Raw genomic sequence first — 21,502 nt, forward strand, 5'->3', positions numbered from 1 at the left:
AGAAGGATCGAATGCATACGAACACCAGGATATATATATATATATTATATATATATATATATATATATATAAAACACTTTCTTGAAATGTATCCGGTACTTCCGGTACCTATACCGAAGTTACGCTAATTTCTCTAATGAAACAAATAATAATGGTTCTAACGTGTTTATTTCACAATGCTTTATAAAAATTTAAACTGAAAATATATTTAAAAAAAAAGATGAAAAAAAACCGTCGACTGGAATTATGTTACAAAGGAACATCATTTGCTTAGACACCGTGTGATAGTATATAACCAGTGGCTTCCGTCTAAAGGTTATCCTTAATCCCAATGTCGTTCCAAATCTGCGCCACGCGAATTTTGAAACAAGAACTGACCTCTCTAACACACCCCACGGGTCAAGTTGGACCGTTGATTCAAAGTGTTAGATGGGCCAAATCTCGCTTTAAACCAATTGCTAAGAGCAAACAGTTTTATGTCCGTGAACCGACACCACAGGACCCTGAAGAACATAAAAGACTCAAGTTCTTAAATAACGAATATTCCACACATCTTCGGGCACTGAGGTAGGAATTTGTCCTTTTCTCCTTTCTAATTTTAATTCTTTACATCTAAACGGTTGCTCGGTCTGCGAGGAACAATAAATAGTTTTTTTCTCCTCAAATCATATTCTGTCGTCTGAAAAAAGGGAAAGCACGGTAAATGCAATCAAATAAATTATGAGATGGTCATGGTCAGAGCGTCTTTTACCGTTGATGTATTAAAACAATATTGAGGTACTACTTAAGAAGAGGTGGTCCCGGTGCGTGTACTCGCGTGCTCGCGCTAGCTAGTCATGACTAGTCGATCGTTACTTTGTGTTTTTGTGTTTTATTTACTTTGTTTTAAAAAAATTATTTACTTTGTGTAAAAAAATTATTTATTTTGTGTTTTATTTACTTTGCTAGGTAGTCGTTGTAGGATCGACTAGTCACGACTAGCTAGCGCGGATGCACGAGTACGCGAGTGCGCGCACCGGGACCACTCTTCTTAAGTAGTATCCAATATTGAGAGGTTGCAAGATTGTTGTTGACCCTGAGCTAAACAACAACCTTGTATCTCTCGGCGGAGGTAAAGAATACGCATACCACCAGGTTTCGGCATAGCCCTAACCACCGAAAACGGGTGGTGTGCGTATTCTTTACCTTCGCCCCATTCAGTATACTTAAATCTACAGGCTTTAGTTTTCTTAGTTGTTGAGGATAAATGTCACTTAATCATATCCAGTTGAGGTCTTGTCTTTCATCCACTTAACCTCAGAGAATCAGAGCTAAGCACTGACTTCCATAAATATCTTAGGGTTAGGGTTCATATATTTTCTGATTTTCCCCTAAGTTATCCTTGATGTAAATCCAATGTTTTATCATCGTTTTAATATCTGTTTTTCTAAAATAGAACAAATTGAATGGGTCTGCTACACCTGTTCAGAAAGTCCCTACTTGATCTCTGTATTTTGTCGTGTTGTCTTTGAAGTTCAGTACACCCTAAGATTTGATAATTTCTTTACTTCTTGCCGTGCCACCTTTTACCGTGAGTACTCTACTCCATCACAGACTGAGAGGACATACTAGTTTCCACCAGTACACATTGTTTATTCACATCACATCCGTACCAGTACAGTTACCTCTTTTATACATTAAGCTATGGTTTTTAACAGCCAATCAGCTCATCTGCTCACTAGAGTTAACATGTTTCACACCCTGGTATTTCTCCTTCAAAGGCGGCGAGCTGGCAGAAACGTTAGCACGCCGGGCACAATGCTGAGCGGTATTTCATCTACCGCTACGTTCTGAGTTCAAATTCTGCCAAGGTCGACTTTGCCTTTCATCCTTTCGGGGTTGATTAAATAAGTACCAGTTACACACTGGGGTCGATATAATCGACTTAATCCATTTGTCTGTCCTTGTTTGTCCTTTGTGTTTAGCCCCTTGTGGGCAGTAAAGAAATAGGTATTTCGTCTGCCGCTACGTTCTGAGTTCAAATTCTGCCAAGGTCGACTTTGCCTTTCATCCTTTCGGGGTCGATAAATTAAGTACCAGTTAAGCACTGGGGTCGATATAATCGACTTAATCCCTTTGTCTGTCCTTGTGTGTCCCTTCTGTGTTTAGCCCCATGTGGGTAGTAAAGAAATAGGTATTTCGTCTGCTGCTATGTTCTGAGTTCAAATTCCACTGAGGTTGACTTTGCCTTTCATCCTTTCGGGGTTGATTAAATAAGTACCAGTTGCGCACTGGGGTCGATATAATCAACTTAATCCGTTTGTCTGTCCTTGTTTGTCCTTTCTGTGTTTAGCCCCTTGTGGGTAGTAAAGAAATAGGTATTTTGTCTGCTGCTACGTTCTGAGTTCAAATTCCACTGAGGTTGACTTTGCCTTTCATCCTTTCGGGGTTGATTAAATAAGTACCAGTTGCGCACTGGGGTCGATATAATCAACTTAATCCGTTTGTCTGTCCTTGTTTGTCCTTTCTGTGTTTAGCCCCTTGTGGGTAGTAAAGAAATAGGTATTTTGTCTGCTGCTACGTTCTGAGTTCAAATTCCACTGAGGTTGACTTTGCCTTTCATCCTTTCGGGGTTGATTAAATAAGTACCAGTTGCGCACTGGGGTCGATATAATCAACTTAATCCGTTTGTCTGTCCTTGTTTGTCCTTTCTGTGTTTAGCCCCTTGTGGGTAGTAAAGAAATAGGTATTTTGTCTGCTGCTACGTTCTGAGTTCAAATTCCACTGAGGTTGACTTTGCCTTTCATCCTTTCGGGGTTGATTAAATAAGTACCAGTTGCGCACTGGGGTCGATATAATCAACTTAATCCGTTTGTCTGTCCTTGTTTGTCCTCTCTGTGTTTAGCCCTTTGTGGGTAGTAAAGAAATAGGTATTTCTCCTTCAAATATCAGTAAAATACTTTCAAATCCTGCCATGATCTGTTGAAGAATTCGTTGTTAAACTGAATGAACTTTTTTGATTTTTCAGGACACATTTCTTAAAAGAGATAACAGAAAGACCAAAAAGAACACAGACCCAGAATACAAGTGAAGATTTAAGACAATTATTGCTAGAAAACGATAAATGGAATGCCCAGGTGGCACAAGAAAGGTGAGCAGTATGGATTGTGAGTTTCTACTATGTGTGAATGTTGTTTTGTTTATATCACCCTCATAATTTTATGTCTGTTTTGCTGGCCAACAAGAGTTGGTATAAAATGTAAATTGCGAAATAGCTAAATCATCGTTTAATGTCCGTTTTCCATGCTAGCATAGGTTGGACGGTTCGACCGGGGTCTGGGAAGCCAGGAGGCTGCACCAGGCTCCAGTCTGATCTGGCAATGTTTCTACAGCTGGATGCCCTTCCTAACGCCAACCACTCCGTGAGTGTAGTGGGTGCTTTTTACGTGCCGCTGGCACAGGGGCCAGAGGAGGCTGGCAAACGGCCACAATCGGTTGGTGCTTTTTACGTGTCACCGACACGGACGCCAGTCAGGTGACGCTGGCATCTCCCACGTTCAGACGGTGCTTTTTACTTGTCACCAGCATGGGTAATATTGTATTATGAATGAATCTCTATATAGTTGCTTGACCTGCTAGAAATAGCAGCTAAGTTTTCCCTCGAATTACAGTCAATGGTCTGAAACAAAAAATGCAGTGGTTAATGGAGTCCACTGCTTAAAAGTAAAAACAAAAAAATATGATGGTCATGGTTGGAATGCCTTTATCATAAGTTTAGGCACATTTACCTCCCCTGATGGGAGCTGTCTAAATAGCTCGCCACCAGGTGTAACTCTGAGGTTCCAGCACCTAGTCCTTCCTCCTTGTCATTGAGACAGTAACATGCAAGGATGTGGCCTCTTTAGCTCTTGCATAAAGCACACAACAGCTAATAGACATTGAGCAACTATGACGTAGGATACGCAGAAGCTGAACATGGCCTTTTACTTGCAAATACCTTTCGTGATTTATTCAGCTTGTATATATTTGCGAACTGGAGTAGAAACTTTTAAAAGCTACAGCTTGATTCTATCGATATTCATTGTACTTTGTTCTTTCTTCGAATGACATCTTCTATTCCAGCTTTCTGAACGGAGTCTTAATAGATGGTTTCACAATGTGAGACCATGACCATCTAAATAGGTTTGCTTGATTTAGGCTAACTAGGAGCTGAATAACTTGAAAAACAACTGCACTATTATCATTGGCTGTGGCTTCAACTCCATTATAAGATGTGTATCTAAGCTGAACACCTCAGTTCATTTGGCTGGTGGCTCTACTATGAGAGAACTCATAGTAGAGCCACCAGCTTAATGAACTGAGGTGTTCAGCTTATAAGGGAGTTGAAGCCACAGCCAATGATAGTAGCGCAGTTGTTTTTCAAGTTATTCAGCTCCTAGTTAGCCTTAATCAAGCAAACCTATTTAGATGGTCATGGTCTCACCTGGTGAAACCACATAAGTTATGTTATAAACATAAGTTAAATATGTTATAAACATGTGACATGTAATAAATTCATCCTTAAAGATGTTATGTACTAAAGGTGTGTATTTCATTCATATTTTATTGCAGGGAAGCTGATATGGCAAGACTAGCAGAATTTGATGCTGAGAAGAAAAAACTGAGGAGTGAGAGATATCAACAGTATAGGCTTGATAGGATGATTAAAGCCGAAGAGAAATTCTTAGCTGAATTGGTAATATTATCCTATTTTTCTTTCCTATTTATCATCATTCATTAACACCTGTTTTTCTTGTAGGAATTTGTCAGACACTCAACCTTCATTTTACCACCAGCAACAGCCCTTTGTCCTTTGGTACACATAACGCTAGAGAAAAACCAGTTGATTTTGTTTGTGTCATTATTTTTTGTATAGTTTGGATTCCCTTTCTGTCACCATGTATCCCATAAAATTATTAACCATCCTACAAACAATGACTCTGAGCACCTTTTCAAACTCCACCTGTCTAACACCCGTGGACATGTTTACAAAGTCAGAAAACACCACAGCTCCCATGACTTTCGGAAACATTTTTTCATGCTAAGAGTTGCTGAAGCATGGAACAAACTGCCGGCATCAGTTGTTAGTTGTCGGAGCACTGCATCCTTCAAAACTTCCACGCTTCCTGAGATTTGCCAACACTACACCTGATTTTCTCCCTTCCATACATACGCAAGCATGTATCTGACTCATACACTGTTCACTTCCCAGACATTTGTACATTACTGCATATGCTTTATATGCACTTTTGACAAGTTCTGGTGCACCTGAGCACTGTATACAATAATTTCATTATTATTATTATTATTATTAATTACTATTTTAATAAGTTTCCTATTTAGTTAGTATTATTCAGATTACATTTCTATAAACATAATGTTGATAGTGTGTGTGTGTGTGTAGCGGGAGTGGATGGTTAGAGAGCATAGCTGCTAGAATAAAAATAGGTTGGGCAAAGTTCAGAGAGCTGCTTCTGTTGGTAACAAAGGGCCTCTCCCTCAGGGTAAAAGGCAGATTGTATGATACCTGTGTGTGAACAACCATGCTACATGGCAGTGAAACATTGGCTATGACTGCCAAGGACATGCAAAGGCTTGAAAGAAATAAAGCTGGTGTGCTTTGCTAGACGTGCAGTGTAAGTGTGCATGCACAACAGACTATAAACGTTTTGAGAGAAAAGCTGGGCATAAGATGTGGTGTGCAAGCAAGAGAGATGACTGCATTAGTATGGTCATGTGATGCGTACGGATGTAGACAGCTGTGTGAAGAAGTACCAATCTCTACCAGTGGAAGTGGGAGACCCGAGAAGGCATAGGACGAGGTGGTGAAGCATGATCTTCGAACGTTGGGCCTCATGGAGGCAATGACTAATGACTGAGACCTTTGGTGGTATGCCATGCGTGAGAAGACCGTTAAACCTAATGAAATCATAGTGGTGGCCATTGTTGGTGTCATCTAACTGGTACCCAGGCTGGTGGCACATAAAAAGCACCTTTCGAGCATTGGGCCTCACAGAAGCAATGTGACTGATGCAGGTGTCGTGTAACTAGCACCTTTTGCCTGCTGGGCCTCACAGAGGCAACGACAAATGGAGATCTTTGACAGTATGCGGCACTTGAGAAGGAAGATCTATCAAGCCAAGTCAAATCGTAGTCGTGGCAGATGCTGGTGTCACGCAACTGGCACACGTGCCATAAGATTCTCAACAAATTTTATATGCTTCTTTCTGGGTTCTTGCATTTTATTTCACCCCATATCTTCATATGCCATATTAATTCTGCCTTGGTTATTTTCCAATCAGACCTAAAATCATTGCAAAAATCACAATTCAAGGAAAGTAACTCTTCCGAATCTTATAGGAATACCGTAAATCCTTGAGTGTAGTCCGCCCTTGAGTATAATACGCAAGGGATTTTTTTGAGCTGTATCTCTGAAAAACCTAAACCTTGTGTATAATACACACCCCTTCTCTAACTTGAGTCAAGGAGGACTATATAACGTCCTTGGTTTGTAAAAATGTATACGGTAACGCCCTTTATTATTATTGTATATATAACATAATGCAAACGTGTAGCTTTTTTGTGCATTTTGTTTGCAGAAAATAAAGAAATAACGTTTAATAAATGTTGCTTACTGCAAGTTATGGATGATTCTTTTATGACTTCATTGCTTTCAGGCTTAGCTTAAGGTATTTCCGCGCCCGACATCACAAAATACGTCTGAATAAACATTACCGGACAGCAAATAGAGACTGGGACATTGCTTAGAAAATATTTTTCATTTTTAACCTCGTGTATAATACGCACTAGGGATTTTGACCTTTAAATTTTGGGGGGAAAATGTGGATTATACTCGAGGATTTACGGTAGTTGATTAGTAGAGGTAATGGTTCTCAACCATTTCTTACCTAAGGACCCCTTAGATTCCTATTTTGTTCTGCTGGCCCCTCATGTTAAAAAAGAAATCCTATTATATTTTTATAATTAGATATTATTAGGTATTGTATAAAAAGGATTAAAAATATATTGTGTTGTAGAAGCATAACCAACTTATTGCAGATAAACTTTAACTAAATCCATATAGACCGCCCCTGGTTGAGGACCACTGGATTAAGGTATTCGACTGTTGGCCAGTTAATGGCGAATTCAAATTCTGTCTGATAGGTTTACACTAGACCCCTTAGTTTACATTTCTTCAGTTCATCTTATTTCTTTACTGCCCACAAAGGGTTACACACTGAGGGAACACACAAGGACAGACAAACGGATTAAGTCAATTATATCGACTCCAGTGCGTAACTGGTACTTATTTAATCGACCCCGAAAGAATGAAGGGCAAAACCGACCCCGAAAGAATGAAGGGCAAAATCGACCCCGAAAGAATGAAGGGCAAAATCGACCTTGGTGGTATTTGAACTGAGAATGTAGCGGCAGACGAAATACCTATTTCTTTACTACACACAGAGGGGACACACAAGGACAGACAAATGGATTAAGTCAATTATATCGACCCTGGTGCGTAACTGGTACTTAGTTTATGGACCCCAAAAGGATGAAAGACAAAATCGACCTTGGTGGAATTTGAACTGAGAATGTAGCGGCAGACGAAATACTGCTAAGCATTTCACCCAGCGTGCTAACGTTTCTGCCAACTCCCCGCCTTCAGTTCTTCAGTTGACCTTGTTATGACCAATTGTTTTTGAGTAGCCTGTGTTTATATCATTCAACTCTCAGAAATAAATATATAATTATTATTTTCTTTCTTATTTCAGGAGAATCCATTTATCTCACTTGAAGATCTTGACAAAGAGATTGCACATGCCATAGACTCTAAAGTTAATTATAATTTTGCTATTGACAAAAAAGGAAATCTTTACAAAGAGGAGGAACCGAAGTTACTAGAAGAGGAACCGGAAAATACCAAATCTGAGTAATTCTTTAAATTTTAGTCATAAATGGAGGATATTTTTGTGTGTATCTGTAAATAATAAAGCAAATTTTAGTTCTTTTGGAACTGGAGTTGTAATATTTCAACAATTTCTCTCAGAATCTATGAAAGTCATCTTGGTTTCAAAAAATGTTTTGGAAAAAGCGCAAATTTGTTGGTTTACACAACCTCTGTTAATTAAAATATGGATATATATATATATAATATTTTATAATTATGAGTATAATTATAATTAGGGTTCAGCAAAGATTTGTTTTACCACATACCGAAGTTTAGAAATAGCAGCCAAAGAATCTTAGCTATTTCTTCTACTATAAGAAGAGACTCACGAACAAAACGTGGGTTGTTTCGAGTATTTTTGTTTTATTCGGGTGTCTCTTCTTATATTAGAAGAAATAGCTAAGATTCTTTGGCTGCTATTTCTAAACTTCGGTATGTGGTAAAGCAAATCTTGCTGAACCCTAATTATAATTATACTCGTAATTATAAAATATTGTTTAAGTTTACCGAAAAATGGTCCTTTTTCATGCCGAATTCTACTTGGTGGAATTATTAATTACTAGTTAATTAATGTTACCCTTTATTATATATATATATATATATCGTATTTCAGTCATTGGACTTACAGCCATGTTTGGGCACTGCCTGTAAATATTTAGTTGAGCAAATCAACCCCAATACTTTTTTTTTTTTAAGCTGATAATTATTCCATTGGTCTCTCTTTTTTTCTGTCAAACTGCTAAGTTATTAAGATGTAAACACACCAAATGTCAAGTGATGGTGGGGAACAAATGCAGATACAAGGGCACACACACACAGATCATCATCAGTCACCTTGACAAACTTCTTTCAGTTTCTGTCTGCTAAATCCACTTACAAGCCTTTGGTTGGCCCGGTGCCAGAGTAGGAGACACTTGCCCAAGGTTTGATGCAATGGGACTGAACCCAGAACCTTATGTTTTGGAAGCAAACTGCTTACCAGTGCTTGTGCCTACCGGCACAGGGGCCAGAGGAGGCTGGCAAACCAACCGATCGTGGCTGTTTTCCAGCCTCCTCTGGCTCCTGTGCCGGTGGCACATAAAAATCACCGAGTGGTTGGCGTTAGGAAGAGCATCTAGCTGTAAAAACACTGCCAGATCAGACTGGGCCTGGTGCAGCCTCCTGGCTTCCTAGACCCCGGTTGAACCGTCCAACCCATGCTAGCATGGAAAACAGACGTTAAATGATGATGATGATATATAAAAAGAATGAATTTTAAAAAGTTTGACACTTCATTATCATATGTATATGTGTGTGTATATGTAAAAATTCATTTGATTTATGTCTGTTTTCCAAGGTAGAGCATAAGCTAGACCATTCAGGAGGCAACTGGTGGTTAACAGACCTTTCTGAATGGCAAGCCTTATGGAATAAAAAATTACTGTGAACTCTTTTGTAGTGTGGCTTGTCTCATCATCATTGTTTGACCGTGGTCGAGACAATGGAATTCACTATGCCATGCCAGACTTCACGGTCCATCATAGCACCACGGAGGTCCTGTTGCTGGATGCCTGTATCCCTGGAGATTACATCATGGTAGGAGAGTGTGTGCCCTCTGGTATCATGAGCAGATGGCTTCCAGAGGAGAAGAGTAGAAATTACCTCGTTTTCAGCTCTACAATTGGTCATGTCTCATGTAGCCCACTTCTTGATAAAGACTACCTATGTCTGGATTTGATGAATATATATACTAAGGCCTTATTTTAGTTGAATGCCCCTTTTGTTACTAACACATACCTCTTTGTCAAATAAGGGATGTTTTTATTCGACTTGTTTTTGAAAGTATGGTATTACAGGATGATTTAGAAGGGAATGTCAACAAACACCACTGTTATGTTTTTGCTCGCTGCTTTCACTGTGTAAGAATGTATACTTTGTTTAGCTGATGGGGCCGAGACACTAGTAATGAAGTGAAGTCCATATTCATTCATCCATTCATGGATGTGTATGACCACTTTTCCATCCTTGTATGTTTTAAATGAAATTCATTGGGGCAGGATGCTTTTTTTTGCCAACCAATTCATTCTTGTTTCAAAGCAAAGTAATATTTTCTCTGGTCCTTTGGAATGGCTGGACACATTTCTCTGGACGATTGCAACAGAACAACACATATGTGTAAATACAAAAACACACGGCTTCTTTCAATTTCTATTAAATCCACTTTCAAGGTTTTGGTTGGCCTGAGAAGACACTTACATAATAGAACTGCACTTGGTACCACAAGCTTATGAAGTGAAATAATTAATTACACATTGCCATGCCTGTGCATATTTTATACATATAGCACCATACTAGCGCAAAGAGCACCATACGAGCGTGATCATTGACAGAGCGGCTAACCAGCTTCCGTGCCAGTGGCACTTAAAGGGCACCATTCGAATGTGATTGTTACCAGCGTCGCCTTACTGGTACTTGTGCCCGTGCTAATAGGGTGCCAAGAGCACCATCCGAGCATGATCGTTGCCAGAGCAGCCAACTGGCTTCTGTGCCAGTGGCACATAAAAGGGCACCATTCAAGTGTGATTGTTACCAACGTCGCCTTACTTGCACCTGTGCTGGTGGCATGTGTAAAAAGATTTGAGCAAGGTCATTGCAAGTACCGCCTGACTGGCCCCTGTGCCAGTGGCACGTAAAAAGCACCCATTACACTCTCGGAGTGGTTGGCATTAGGAAGGGCATCCAGCTGTAGAAACTCTGCCAAGTCAAGATTAGAGCCTGGTGCAGCCATCTGGTTCACCAGCCCTCAGTCAAAATCGTCCAATCCATGCTAGCATGGAAAGCGGGCGTTAAATGATGTTAATATCAAACTTTAGCAATACATTTCAAAAACAAAAGAAAACAATTTAGCAAAGTTTTTCTAAGTGGTTTTATTATAAAAATGAAAATGATTTTGAATTGATTTATAATATAGCTTTCACATCTACTAAACAAATGTCTCAGGTATTTACACTGACATCATCATTACTTAATACATCGTTAATGCTTGTATTTAATTTATCATTGGTAAGCTTATCTTTACTAGTTGTACTTATATCATCATTAGTACTTACATCTTCAGAAGGTTGTTTGATTATCTCACACTTGCTGTTACTGAACTTCGCAAGTACCTTATCTAATCTGTTTATAAATGTGTCCACATCAGTTTTTGTCATACCAATACCTGCAGCTGCGGTCAGGTAACTGCATGGGTAGTTATTGTAATGGGCTCCAAAATTCACGAAGCTTTGTTTGCATATTTCCTTTGTCCCGGAATCTTTAGCAATTACTCTACCAATGAAAGATGGAAAGAAATACGATTTTACAATACATTTTATATATTTATAGACGTTACAAGCACTTATTTTGATAGGAAAGAGAAACAAATCCAGTCATAGCTACTTAAGCTGTTACTTTTTATAATGTCTAAAAATATCATTTTACAGTGAAAATCTGAGCTGCAATTTATTCATAATATACTGTTGTTTAAGGTACATTACCAGTTTTATATGGAGGAGGAGTGCAGTTATTCATTACTGATAGCTTATCTGCTGAATGTAGAGGAATGATTGGCAGAGTTGACCCTTGCATTAAAAGTGCTTGACATTGTCCAGAGCTTGAATCTTACCGCAAGCATTTTGTGCTTTTGGAAAGACGAAACCTGTGCTCCAGCTGGGCCTGGCTAACAAAAGCCAGATGTTACTCCTCCTAACTCATTGTTGAGTTTTGTTCTTACTCCTCTGCACTCTTACTTTTTCTTCATTTTTGTACCTGTTTATAAAGAATGATGATTCAGCTGTGAATTAGGGATAAAGCAGTTTATTGTTGTATGAGACATTTATGATTGGCCTGACCTTCAAAAAGTAGCTCCATCTCATACAAATGCTTTACACAGTGAACTGCATATATTTTATGCCACAGGCATTAGAGAAGTTATCACATTGCAAGCATAATGAAAGATAACCTGCTCTGTATCAATTCTTATTCAGAATTATTACCCTCTGAGATGTCTCGTCTTGTCTTGAGACAGCATTCACCCGGGGTGGGTTGAGCCGGCTTCATTCATCCTCAATGCTGCATCTCTAACAAACGCCGACCAGACCTGGCGATTTGAGGCTAACGACCGCGTGATCTCCAACCACTCCTTATTCCAGCAATGAACGCCGTAGATATGGGGGCCTAGGTTGGGTTCCAGATCAGCCTTGACTGTCATCAGCCAGGTTTTTCTTTGTCCACCACATCGCTTTTGCCAACCCTGAAGGGGAGCTAGGGCAATTGCTTTGTAGATGATAGCTAGCAATATGATTTACAGAGTTCACGTTTCACCCTTATGTTCCATGTTTTGGTGTGCACATCATCATCATCATCATCATCATCATCGTTTAACGTCCGTTTTCCGCGCTAGCACGGGTTGGACGGTTCGACCAGGGTCTGGGAAGCCAGGGGCTGCTCCAGGCTCCAGTCTGATCTGGCAGAGTTTCTACGGCTGGATGCCCTTCCTAACGCCAACCACTCCGCGAGTGTAGTGGGTGCTTTTTACGTGCCACCTGCACAGGTGCCAGGGGGGGTCACGATCAGTTGGAGCTTTTAACGTGCCAGCGGCACGGAAGCCAGCTAAGGCGGTGCTGGCAACGTTCGGATGGTCTTTTTATGTGCCACCGGCACAGGAGCCAGTTGGGGCGGCGCTGGCGGCCACGTTCGGATGGTGCTTTTTATGTGCCACCGGCACAGAAGCTAGTTGGGGCGGCGCTGGCATCGGCCACGTTCGGATAGTGCTTTTTATGTGCCACCGGCACAGGCATCACAACTACTATTTCCATTGCACATGTGTAGTATAAAGCTAACATACCTTGTTCCTGAGACAAATCGTTTGAACAGCATAGATCCAATTTCAGTTACATTAACACTCTCTTCATATCTGAGGGTCATTGCTATGGAAATAGAAACAGACAGACATTATGATCAATGACACAAGAAGCTCACTGCTGTCTAAAGCAAAGCAGATATGCGAACAAAACTCAAGTTCCTATTATATGTTTTTCATACAGGTATTGTGTAAGGTCTATAACTCTATTTACTAAGGTCCAGCTAGTTAATTAACAGAAGAATCGCTCAGTTATGCCTCTTGTTTCAATCTCGTTAACACCTGTCTTGGTTGAAATAGATGCACTTTCTGTAACATCATCATCATCGTTTAACGTCTGCTTTCCATGCTAGCATGGGTTGGACGGTTTGACTGAGGGCTGGCGAACCAGATGGCTGCACCAAGCACCAACCTTGATTTGGCAGAGTTTCTACAGCTGGATGCCCTTCCTAACGCCAACCACTCCGAGAGTGTAGTGGGTGCTTTTACGTGCCACCGGCACGGGGGCCAGTCGGGTGGCACTGGCAACGACCTCGCTCAAATCTTTTTACACAACATATACTGCAAAAATCAATAGGGTAACATAATTCTTCAAATTGGTCACAGCTGGAATAATGGTCAGTGATAGAAAATTGGACACTAATCAGACACATATGGCCTTCATCAAGATGGAGGGCTTGACTGTCTAAAGTGCTGGTTCTTTAACCTCTATGTTATATATTTCTATTCCAATTTTTAAAGTAATGAAGTGTTTTAGAAGGTGACATAATGTCTGCTTGAGCAGAGACGGACAAAGTGAACAAAACTAAATAAGAACAAAAACAAAGTTACTAACAAACAACCACAACAGTTTGATGCGACAAGAGGATCCCCTACATGGACACTTAGTTTGCTAGACATAACTGCAAAATGTTCGGATCTATTCGGTTTGAACGGCAGTTTTTTCTAGCGGTGTCATATGAAATTGTCACCCATAATTATGACCCTAGAATCAATCTATTGCATTTCAATCTCTTTCAGGGTTGGGGGAAGGGTATCTTTTTTTCTTCACAAATGTAAATAAACCCAATCTGTTTCTTAAACGAGGGACATATTCATACAGTACAGAATGCTTTTTAACTCAATAGACGTTACTGATTGGTTGAAATTGCAGAAATTGAAGAAAAAAAACAACAAATATCTTACAAACTATAGAATTTTCTCAATAAAGCCAAGAGAAAAAGATGTTTTATAAACACATTCTACCAGTATGGGAAGTTTAAAATTTTTTAGTTACGTGGAAATTATTTTAAAAAACTGCCAGTCAACCCGAAAAGATCCAAATGTTCTGCTACCACATTAAAAAAAGAAAAATAGAAGAACAGATTGAATAATATAGTGGTAGGTAAATTAGATGGGATAATTATTCCTGAAATACCTTTTTATGATGGGTCTTCTCAATAAGGGTTAAATAATAAGTTAATGAGATTGTTATTAGAAAACTGTAACTTACCCATTGAGATTTGATTATTGTTGATGGTCAGTAATTCTTGACCATGTTTCTCGGCACATGATGACAGGGCATTCTTCAAATATTTAAACATTTCTTTTCTGTCTTTCAAAAGTTTCATGTAACCAGTCGAACCAAGAGACAAGAGTGTGATGAAGAGGTCAATAGTTGGAGTCGAAGAGGCTCTGCCTTGAGAAGTTATAAAACAACAAATTATATATATATATATAAATATATCTATAAAATAATATGTTACATTATTCAGTAGTCAAGATAAAACTCTGAGTTTCAGATGCCGAAGTGGAAAACCACAACACCATCTCTTCGGTTATCTGGCCAGATAACCGAAGAGATGGTGTTGTGGATTTCCACTTCGGCATCTGAAACTCAGAGTTTTATCTTGACTATTGAGTAATGTAACATATTATTTTATAGATAAATTTCCTCTATTTACATAATATTGAGGTCTCTTTCTTTCTTTTGTTATCTTACCGTTTTTACCAATATATATATATATATATAGATAAAACTTACTTGGAAGTGGATGCGTGGCGTTTGATCATATAATAGCAAAATGATATATAAAACATATGCATATATACTTACATATATGTACATACCTACATCTATATGTATATATACATGCATATATGGGTACAGGACACCAAAAAAACGTCGAACACAATGCGAAACAAAAACATGGAAACGGACTTTTTTCAAACAACGAAAAAACAGAGTACAAGACGTACAACACAAGGAATATTCCCCTTCTTCAGTTGCCCCCGTTTTGGCTACTCCGCGTTTCGAAGGTAAGGGCAAGACGCGACTTCGTTGAAACAGTCCTTCCCGCAAAGCAAATTAAATAAAATTTGGGATTTTTTGCGGAGGGGTAAAAGTCATAACAAGAACAGGACAGTAAAAACAATACAAATAAAAACAGTAAAAGACAGGACACACACACACTCACATAAAGGGACCTAATGACCACAGCATTCAGATATTGGCTGAATTGAAATGCTGGTGGTCAAACTTCATTATGACCATTGTATTGTGTACCTCGGAAGGGCACATCACAGTACTTTTTTTGCTGGGTTCTGCTCATAATTGTGATCAAGTAGGTACCAGTTGTAGGACAGATATCATGAAAGGAGCTTCTATATAGTCACTTGTCTTGCTAATAATAGGAACCAAGTCTTTCTCAAATCCAATCTTACTCTTGGATAATAAGGCCCTGGATTCCCCAAACCTGTAGGGATCTTTTCGGTTTGAACGGCAGTTTTTAACATAATTTCTAGGAAACTAAAAAATTTTAAACTTCGTATACTGGTAGAATGTGTTTATAAAACATCTTTTTCTCTTGGCTTTATTGAGAAAATTCTATGGTTTGTAAGATATTTGTTGTTTTTTTTTCTTCAATTTCTGCAATTTCAACCAATCACTGACGTCTATTGAGGTAAATAACATTCTGTTCTGTATGAATATGTCCCTCGTTAAAGAAACAGATTGGGTTTATTTACATTTGTGAAGAAAAAAAGATACTCTTCCCTCCACCTCTAACCCTATAACAGATTGAAATGCAATAGATCGATACTAGGGTCATAATTATGGGTGACAATTTCATATGACACCGCTAGAAAAAACTGCCATTCAAACCGAAAAGATCCACCTGTAGCAGATGAGATGATGATAATGGCTGGAATGCCTTTGATCATAGATCTTCTACAATCAATGCTAACTAGGGGTTGGAAAATAACACCACCACCACCATCATTAACAGCAACAACATGTAGCATTTCCTATATAAAACTGGAGATAATCAAAATGGTTAACATACAGGACTTGATGACACCATGTAAATAGTGAAGAGTTCCAGCTATGCTACTGACTCCTATTGCCCAGTTTAATATGGCTTTATGGCCCTTGGGTCCTGTTAGAAAAATTCAGACCAAATCTTTTGCCTAGAGTAGCTTACCCAAGACATTGTATGAAGATAGAGTTTGACTAGCCTAAATATATTATATGAAGTGTCTATGCCATCAGTGATGTCCTCCATGAGAGCTCAAACACTGATCTAAAGACAGACAAAAAATATCTATGGCATTCATTTGGAATTGTGGATGATTTTGTAGCATGTACCAATAATTTTCTAATTGTTTTAGGTGCCCATATAGTTGTGAGCAGTCATAACCACTGACTCAGCTCCTCCCCTACTTTTGACTCAGAGGAACATCCAGGACACAGCAGCTGGAGGGAGAGAGTTAAAGTAGCATTGGTATTCATCATCATCATCATCGTTTAACGTCTGTTTTCCATGCTAGCATGGGTTGGACGGTTCGACCGAGGTCTTGGAAGCCAGGAGGCTGCACCAGGCCCAGTCTGATCCGGCAGTGTTTCTACAGCTAGATGCCTTACCTAACGCCAATCACTCCGTGAGTGTAGTGGGTGCTTTTTACGTGCCACCGGCACAGGTGCCAGGTGGGGCTGGCAATGGCCACAGTCAGTTGGTGCCTTTTACGTGCCACCGGCACGGAGGCCAGTCGAGGTAGCGCTGGCAACGGCCATGTTCGGATGGTTCTTTTACATGCCATTGGCACTGGTATCACAACTACAATTTCCATTGATTTTTGATCGATTTCAGGTCTTTGCAAGCAGAGTTTTGTGTCCCAAGAAGGAAAGGTATGCATAAGTGGACTAGCTACATCCCAGGTATTTATTTCAACAGTGTAGTCTGGAACCACATGAAATGAAAAGCCTTGCTCAAGGACACAATGGACTGCCTGGTCTAGCAATCTAATATACAATCTTATGATCCAACACCGTAGCCATTGGAATATGTGCATTCACAGACACACACTCACTTAAAAGGCATGGTTTGTTATTGCCATTCTGCTGAGACATCACCACTTTTACCAAAAACACACTTCCTAATAAGCCTGTATATAAGTCTTTCTATTAGAGTTATTTTCCTTAGTTGAAATCCAAATCAAAAACTTACCTGGATACATCTTGCCAATTTCATCAATGAAATTTTTGTCAAAGCCAGCAATGATTGAACCTCCAACAGGGACCATGAAGTTTTTATCAGTGCTCTGGACAAAGGCATCAATTCTGCCAACACGTGCAGCCTGGCATGCAACAGAAACGACAGTTGTTACTATGGATGAAAATATGCAACAAGCAAAATGCATTTGGTCAGTAAACTTACCACTAAACATGTGAAACAAAGAGCGTGTATGTATTTGGATAAACCTTCTCAGCATAGGGACTAAATATCCTTGGGAAGGACTACTTTGACCAACATAGGAATGTTGGTCATATGATTTATTCAATCATCGTCATCATCATCATCGTTTAACGTCCGTTTTTCCATGCTAGCATGGGTTGGACGATTTGACTGAGGCCTGGCGAACCAGATGGCTGCACCAGGCTCCAATCTTGATCTGGCAGAGTTTCTACAGCTGGATGCCCTTACTAATACCAACCACTCCGAGAGTGTAGTGGGTGTTTTTACATGCCACCAGCACGGGGGCCAGTCAGGCGGTACTGGCAATGACCTTGCTCGAATCGTTTTACATATGCCACCGGCACAGGTGCCAGTAAGTCAATGCTGGTAACGATCACGCTCGAATAGTGCCTTTTACGTGCCACCGGCACGGCGGCCGGTTAGCCGCTCTGGCAACGATCACGCTTGGATGGTGTTGTTAGCACCCAACTAGCACAAGGCTCAAGTGCCAGTAAGGCGATTCTGGTAACCATCATACTCGAATGGTGCCCTTTATGTGCCACTGGCACGGAAGCCAGTTAGCCGCTCTGTCAACGATCACACTCGTATGGTGCTCTTTGTACCCCGCTAGCACGGATGCCAATAGTAGCCAAATCATTCTCAACAAGCATTCTGGATTCTTTAAAGTGAAAACCACAAGTTTTCAATTTGGAATTCTGAACATCATCCACTACAATAATGAATAGTTGGTCAGAAATAATGAGTGAATGGTTTGTTAATCCCTGACTCTGTACTATAAGTCTACCTGATGAAACCTTCAGTCTTAAACTTAAAATTACATCTCACACAATAAAGATAGAGTAACTTCAGTTAGCATAGTGATGGGATGAATCCTATTGCAGTTCTGTTAATGACATCCTTTGATTACTTTTAGTCATCTAGTGTCCACTTAAAAGCAATCAAAGAGATACTCTCTTTACTCTTTTACTTGTTTCAGTCATTTGACTGCGGCCATGCTGGAGCACCGCCTTTAGTCGAGCAAATCGACCCCGGGACTTATTCTTTGTAAGCCTAGTACTTATTCTATCGGTCTCTTTTGCCGAACCACTAAGTGACAGGGACGTAAACACACCAGCATTGGTTGTCAAGCAATGCTAAGGGGACAAACACACACACACATACATATATATATATATATATACATATATACGACAGGCTTCTTTCAGTTTCCGTCTACCAAATCCACTCACAAGGCATTGGTCGGCCCGGGGCTATAGCAGAGGACACTTGCCCAAGATGCCACGCAGTAGGACTGAACCCGGAACCATGTGGTTGGTTAGCAAGCTACTTACCACACAGCCACTTCAAAGGCAGGGAAATAACAACTACAACAACCACAATTGTCATCATGGTAAGATGAGAACAACTGTAGCAATTATAGTAGTACACTCTACCGTCTTCTATTACACAAAACATCTGACTCATCATGAACTTCTGATTCCTCACCAAACCTAATGAAAATACAAAGTAATTTTACATTCCTAAAATACAAAAAATAGTTACCCCTTTCCTCCAATTTAATTCACCATTAATTAAAGAAGAGTGTGATTGTTTCATGGAACTTACCACAGCATTAACTATCATCCATCATTATATTAGATGAATATAAGGCGTAGGAGTGGCTGTGTGGTAAGTAGCTTGCTTACGAACCACATGGTTCCGGGTTCAGTCCCACTGGGTGGCACCTTGGGTAAGTGTCTTCTACTATAGCCTCGGGCCGACCAAAGCCTTGTGAGTGGATTTGGTAGATGGAAACTGAAAGAAGCCCGTCGTATATATGTATGTGCGTGTTTGTGTGTCTATATTTGTCCTCCCAACATCGCTTGACAACCGATGCTGGTGTGTTTACCTCCCCGTAACTTAGCGGTTCGGCAAAAAAGAGACCGATAAAATAAGTACTAGGCTTACAAAGAATATGTCCTGGGGTCGATTTGATCGGCTAAAGGCGGTGCTCCAGCATGGCCACAGTCACATGACTGAAACAAGTAAAAGAGTATAAGGGGATATAATAGACTGCTGAGCACACATAAAAGATTATCTATTCGTGAGACTTGAGGTTCCATAAGGCCATCACTAAATAACTCTAAATAAAGGAGCTTTAATAGATGTAAAGCAAATACTTCCCTGGAATAGGAAACTAATCTATTGCTTAGAACTTTCTCAAAAAGTTCTAGTCTTATAGCCAACAATTAGATGGACTAAGGAATGTAAAATTTAGTATCTGCTTCCACATCTTTGAAACAGAACAAAATACTGACAGTGGATTTGTAATCACCCCATTGTTATTGTTTAATCCTAGGTTAATCTTTTCAGGCAGAATTACAAACAGACTCATTCCAACAGTGGCCATTCCATCTATTTTAGTATATCAAAAATTATATCAGAATAATAATAATAATGAAATTATTGTATACAGTGCTCAGGTGCACCACAACTTGTCAAAAGTGCGTATAAAGTATATGCAGTAATGTACAAATGTCTGGGAAGTGAACAGTGTATGAGTCAGATACACGCTTGCGTGTGTATGTAGGGGAGGAAATCAGGTGTAGTGTTGGCGAATCTCAGGAAGCATGGAAGTTTTGAAGGATGCAGTGCTCTGACAACTAACAACTGATGTGTTATGGTACTCTACTATTCTATAATTATTCAATATCATTTCAAGAAGTAGTTCTGTTCATTCCAGTACATACACTGAATACCATCACATGATCAACTCCCAAAAGGTTACTACATGTTCAGAAATGATTGTGTTAATGCCTTACTGGCATATGTGCCGGTGGCATGTGTAAAACGATTCGAGCAAGGCCATTGCCAGTACTGCTTGATTGGCCCTCGTGCCGGTGGCATGTAAAAGCACCCACTACACTCTCGGAGTGGTTGGCGTTAGGAAGGGCATCCAGCAGTAGAAACACTGCCATATCAAGATTGGAGCCTGGTTCAACCATCTGGTTCGCCAGCCCTCAGTCAAAATCGTCCAACCCATGCTAGCATGGAAAGCGGACGTTAAACGATGATGATGATGATGATGATGATATTGTTTTAAACAACTTGGTTAAATATTTTAGTACAATTCTTGTGAAGTTTAACTTCTACCTCCATCATTTCTGGGGTCAAGAAATGGAGAGACAGGTTTTGTTTAAACCAACTATAGCTCCACCCACCAACACACACACACTATTTGTGGAGTAACACCAAAGTTAGAAATCAGCATTTTACAATACCCTCATATGTTTACACATTTGGTACAATAAGCCAACTACAGTCACAGATTTTAAGCCATGTTCAAGAAGTTATCAAACTGAAAAGCCCACAAAGCCTCTTTGACTTTATTATTTGTACAATGGTCTTATTTCTTCAACCTTCTATGATCTTATTACTGTTATTCACCAAATGTACCTTGGACTCTGTACAAAAACACTAATCTTTCTTCCTCACAGCTGTCATTCTCTGGTGTTCTTCCAAAACATTTATCTAGAACAGTTTAAATTCAACATAAAATAACAATAAAGCCAGTACTGACTTAATGTAACAAGCTAAGAACTTATTAATTAAAATTACATCTCTAAGGGAAGAGACAAATCATCATCGTTTAACGTCCGTTTTCCATGCTAGCATGGGTTGGATGGTTCGACCAAGGTCTGGGAAGCAAGGTGGCTGCACCAGGCTCTAGTCTGATCTGGCAGTGTTTCTACAGCTGGATGCCCTTCCTAATGCCAACCACTCTGTGAGTGTAGTGGGTGCTTTTTACGTGCCACCGGTACAGGTGCCAGGGGAGGCTGGCAATGGTCACGATCGGTTGGTGCTTTTTACGTGCCACCGGCACAGAAGCCAGTCAAGGCGGCGCTGGCATCGGCCATGTATGGATGGTGCTTTTTTTTTAGGTGC

At 39.9% G+C, this 21,502-nt stretch overlaps 2 protein-coding genes across 5 annotated transcripts in view; one reads left to right on the forward strand and one right to left on the reverse strand.

The window, feature by feature from the left end:
* The first annotated feature begins 265 nt into the window (after window positions 1-265).
* On the forward strand, window positions 266-8,049 carry LOC115232482 (probable 28S ribosomal protein S26, mitochondrial). Its single transcript, XM_029802381.2, has 4 exons — window positions 266-567; window positions 3,008-3,130; window positions 4,591-4,714; window positions 7,791-8,049. Exons 1-4 carry the CDS (start codon window positions 332-334, stop codon window positions 7,950-7,952), a joined length of 645 nt encoding a protein of 214 aa, XP_029658241.1. The 5' UTR covers window positions 266-331; the 3' UTR covers window positions 7,953-8,049.
* Window positions 8,050-10,852: 2,803 nt separating this feature from the next.
* The window catches only part of LOC115229226 (O-phosphoseryl-tRNA(Sec) selenium transferase-like), a 30,764-nt gene continuing 20,114 nt past the window's right edge, over window positions 10,853-21,502 (reverse strand). For all 4 annotated transcript variants that reach the window (XM_036500647.1, XM_029799624.2, XM_029799617.2 and 1 more), the window contains exons 8-11: window positions 17,330-17,459; window positions 14,338-14,523; window positions 12,831-12,912; window positions 10,853-11,272 (exon numbers count right to left, since the gene is read on the reverse strand). In XM_036500647.1, coding sequence (XP_036356540.1) covers window positions 10,942-11,272; window positions 12,831-12,912; window positions 14,338-14,523; window positions 17,330-17,459 — 729 coding nt within the window. In that variant the 3' untranslated portion in view covers window positions 10,853-10,941. The remainder of the gene's footprint in view (window positions 11,273-12,830; window positions 12,913-14,337; window positions 14,524-17,329; window positions 17,460-21,502) is intronic.

The sequence above is a fragment of the Octopus sinensis genome, linkage group LG2 (genome assembly GCF_006345805.1).
Source record: "Octopus sinensis linkage group LG2, ASM634580v1, whole genome shotgun sequence".
Classification (NCBI taxonomy): Eukaryota; Metazoa; Mollusca; class Cephalopoda; order Octopoda; family Octopodidae; genus Octopus; species Octopus sinensis.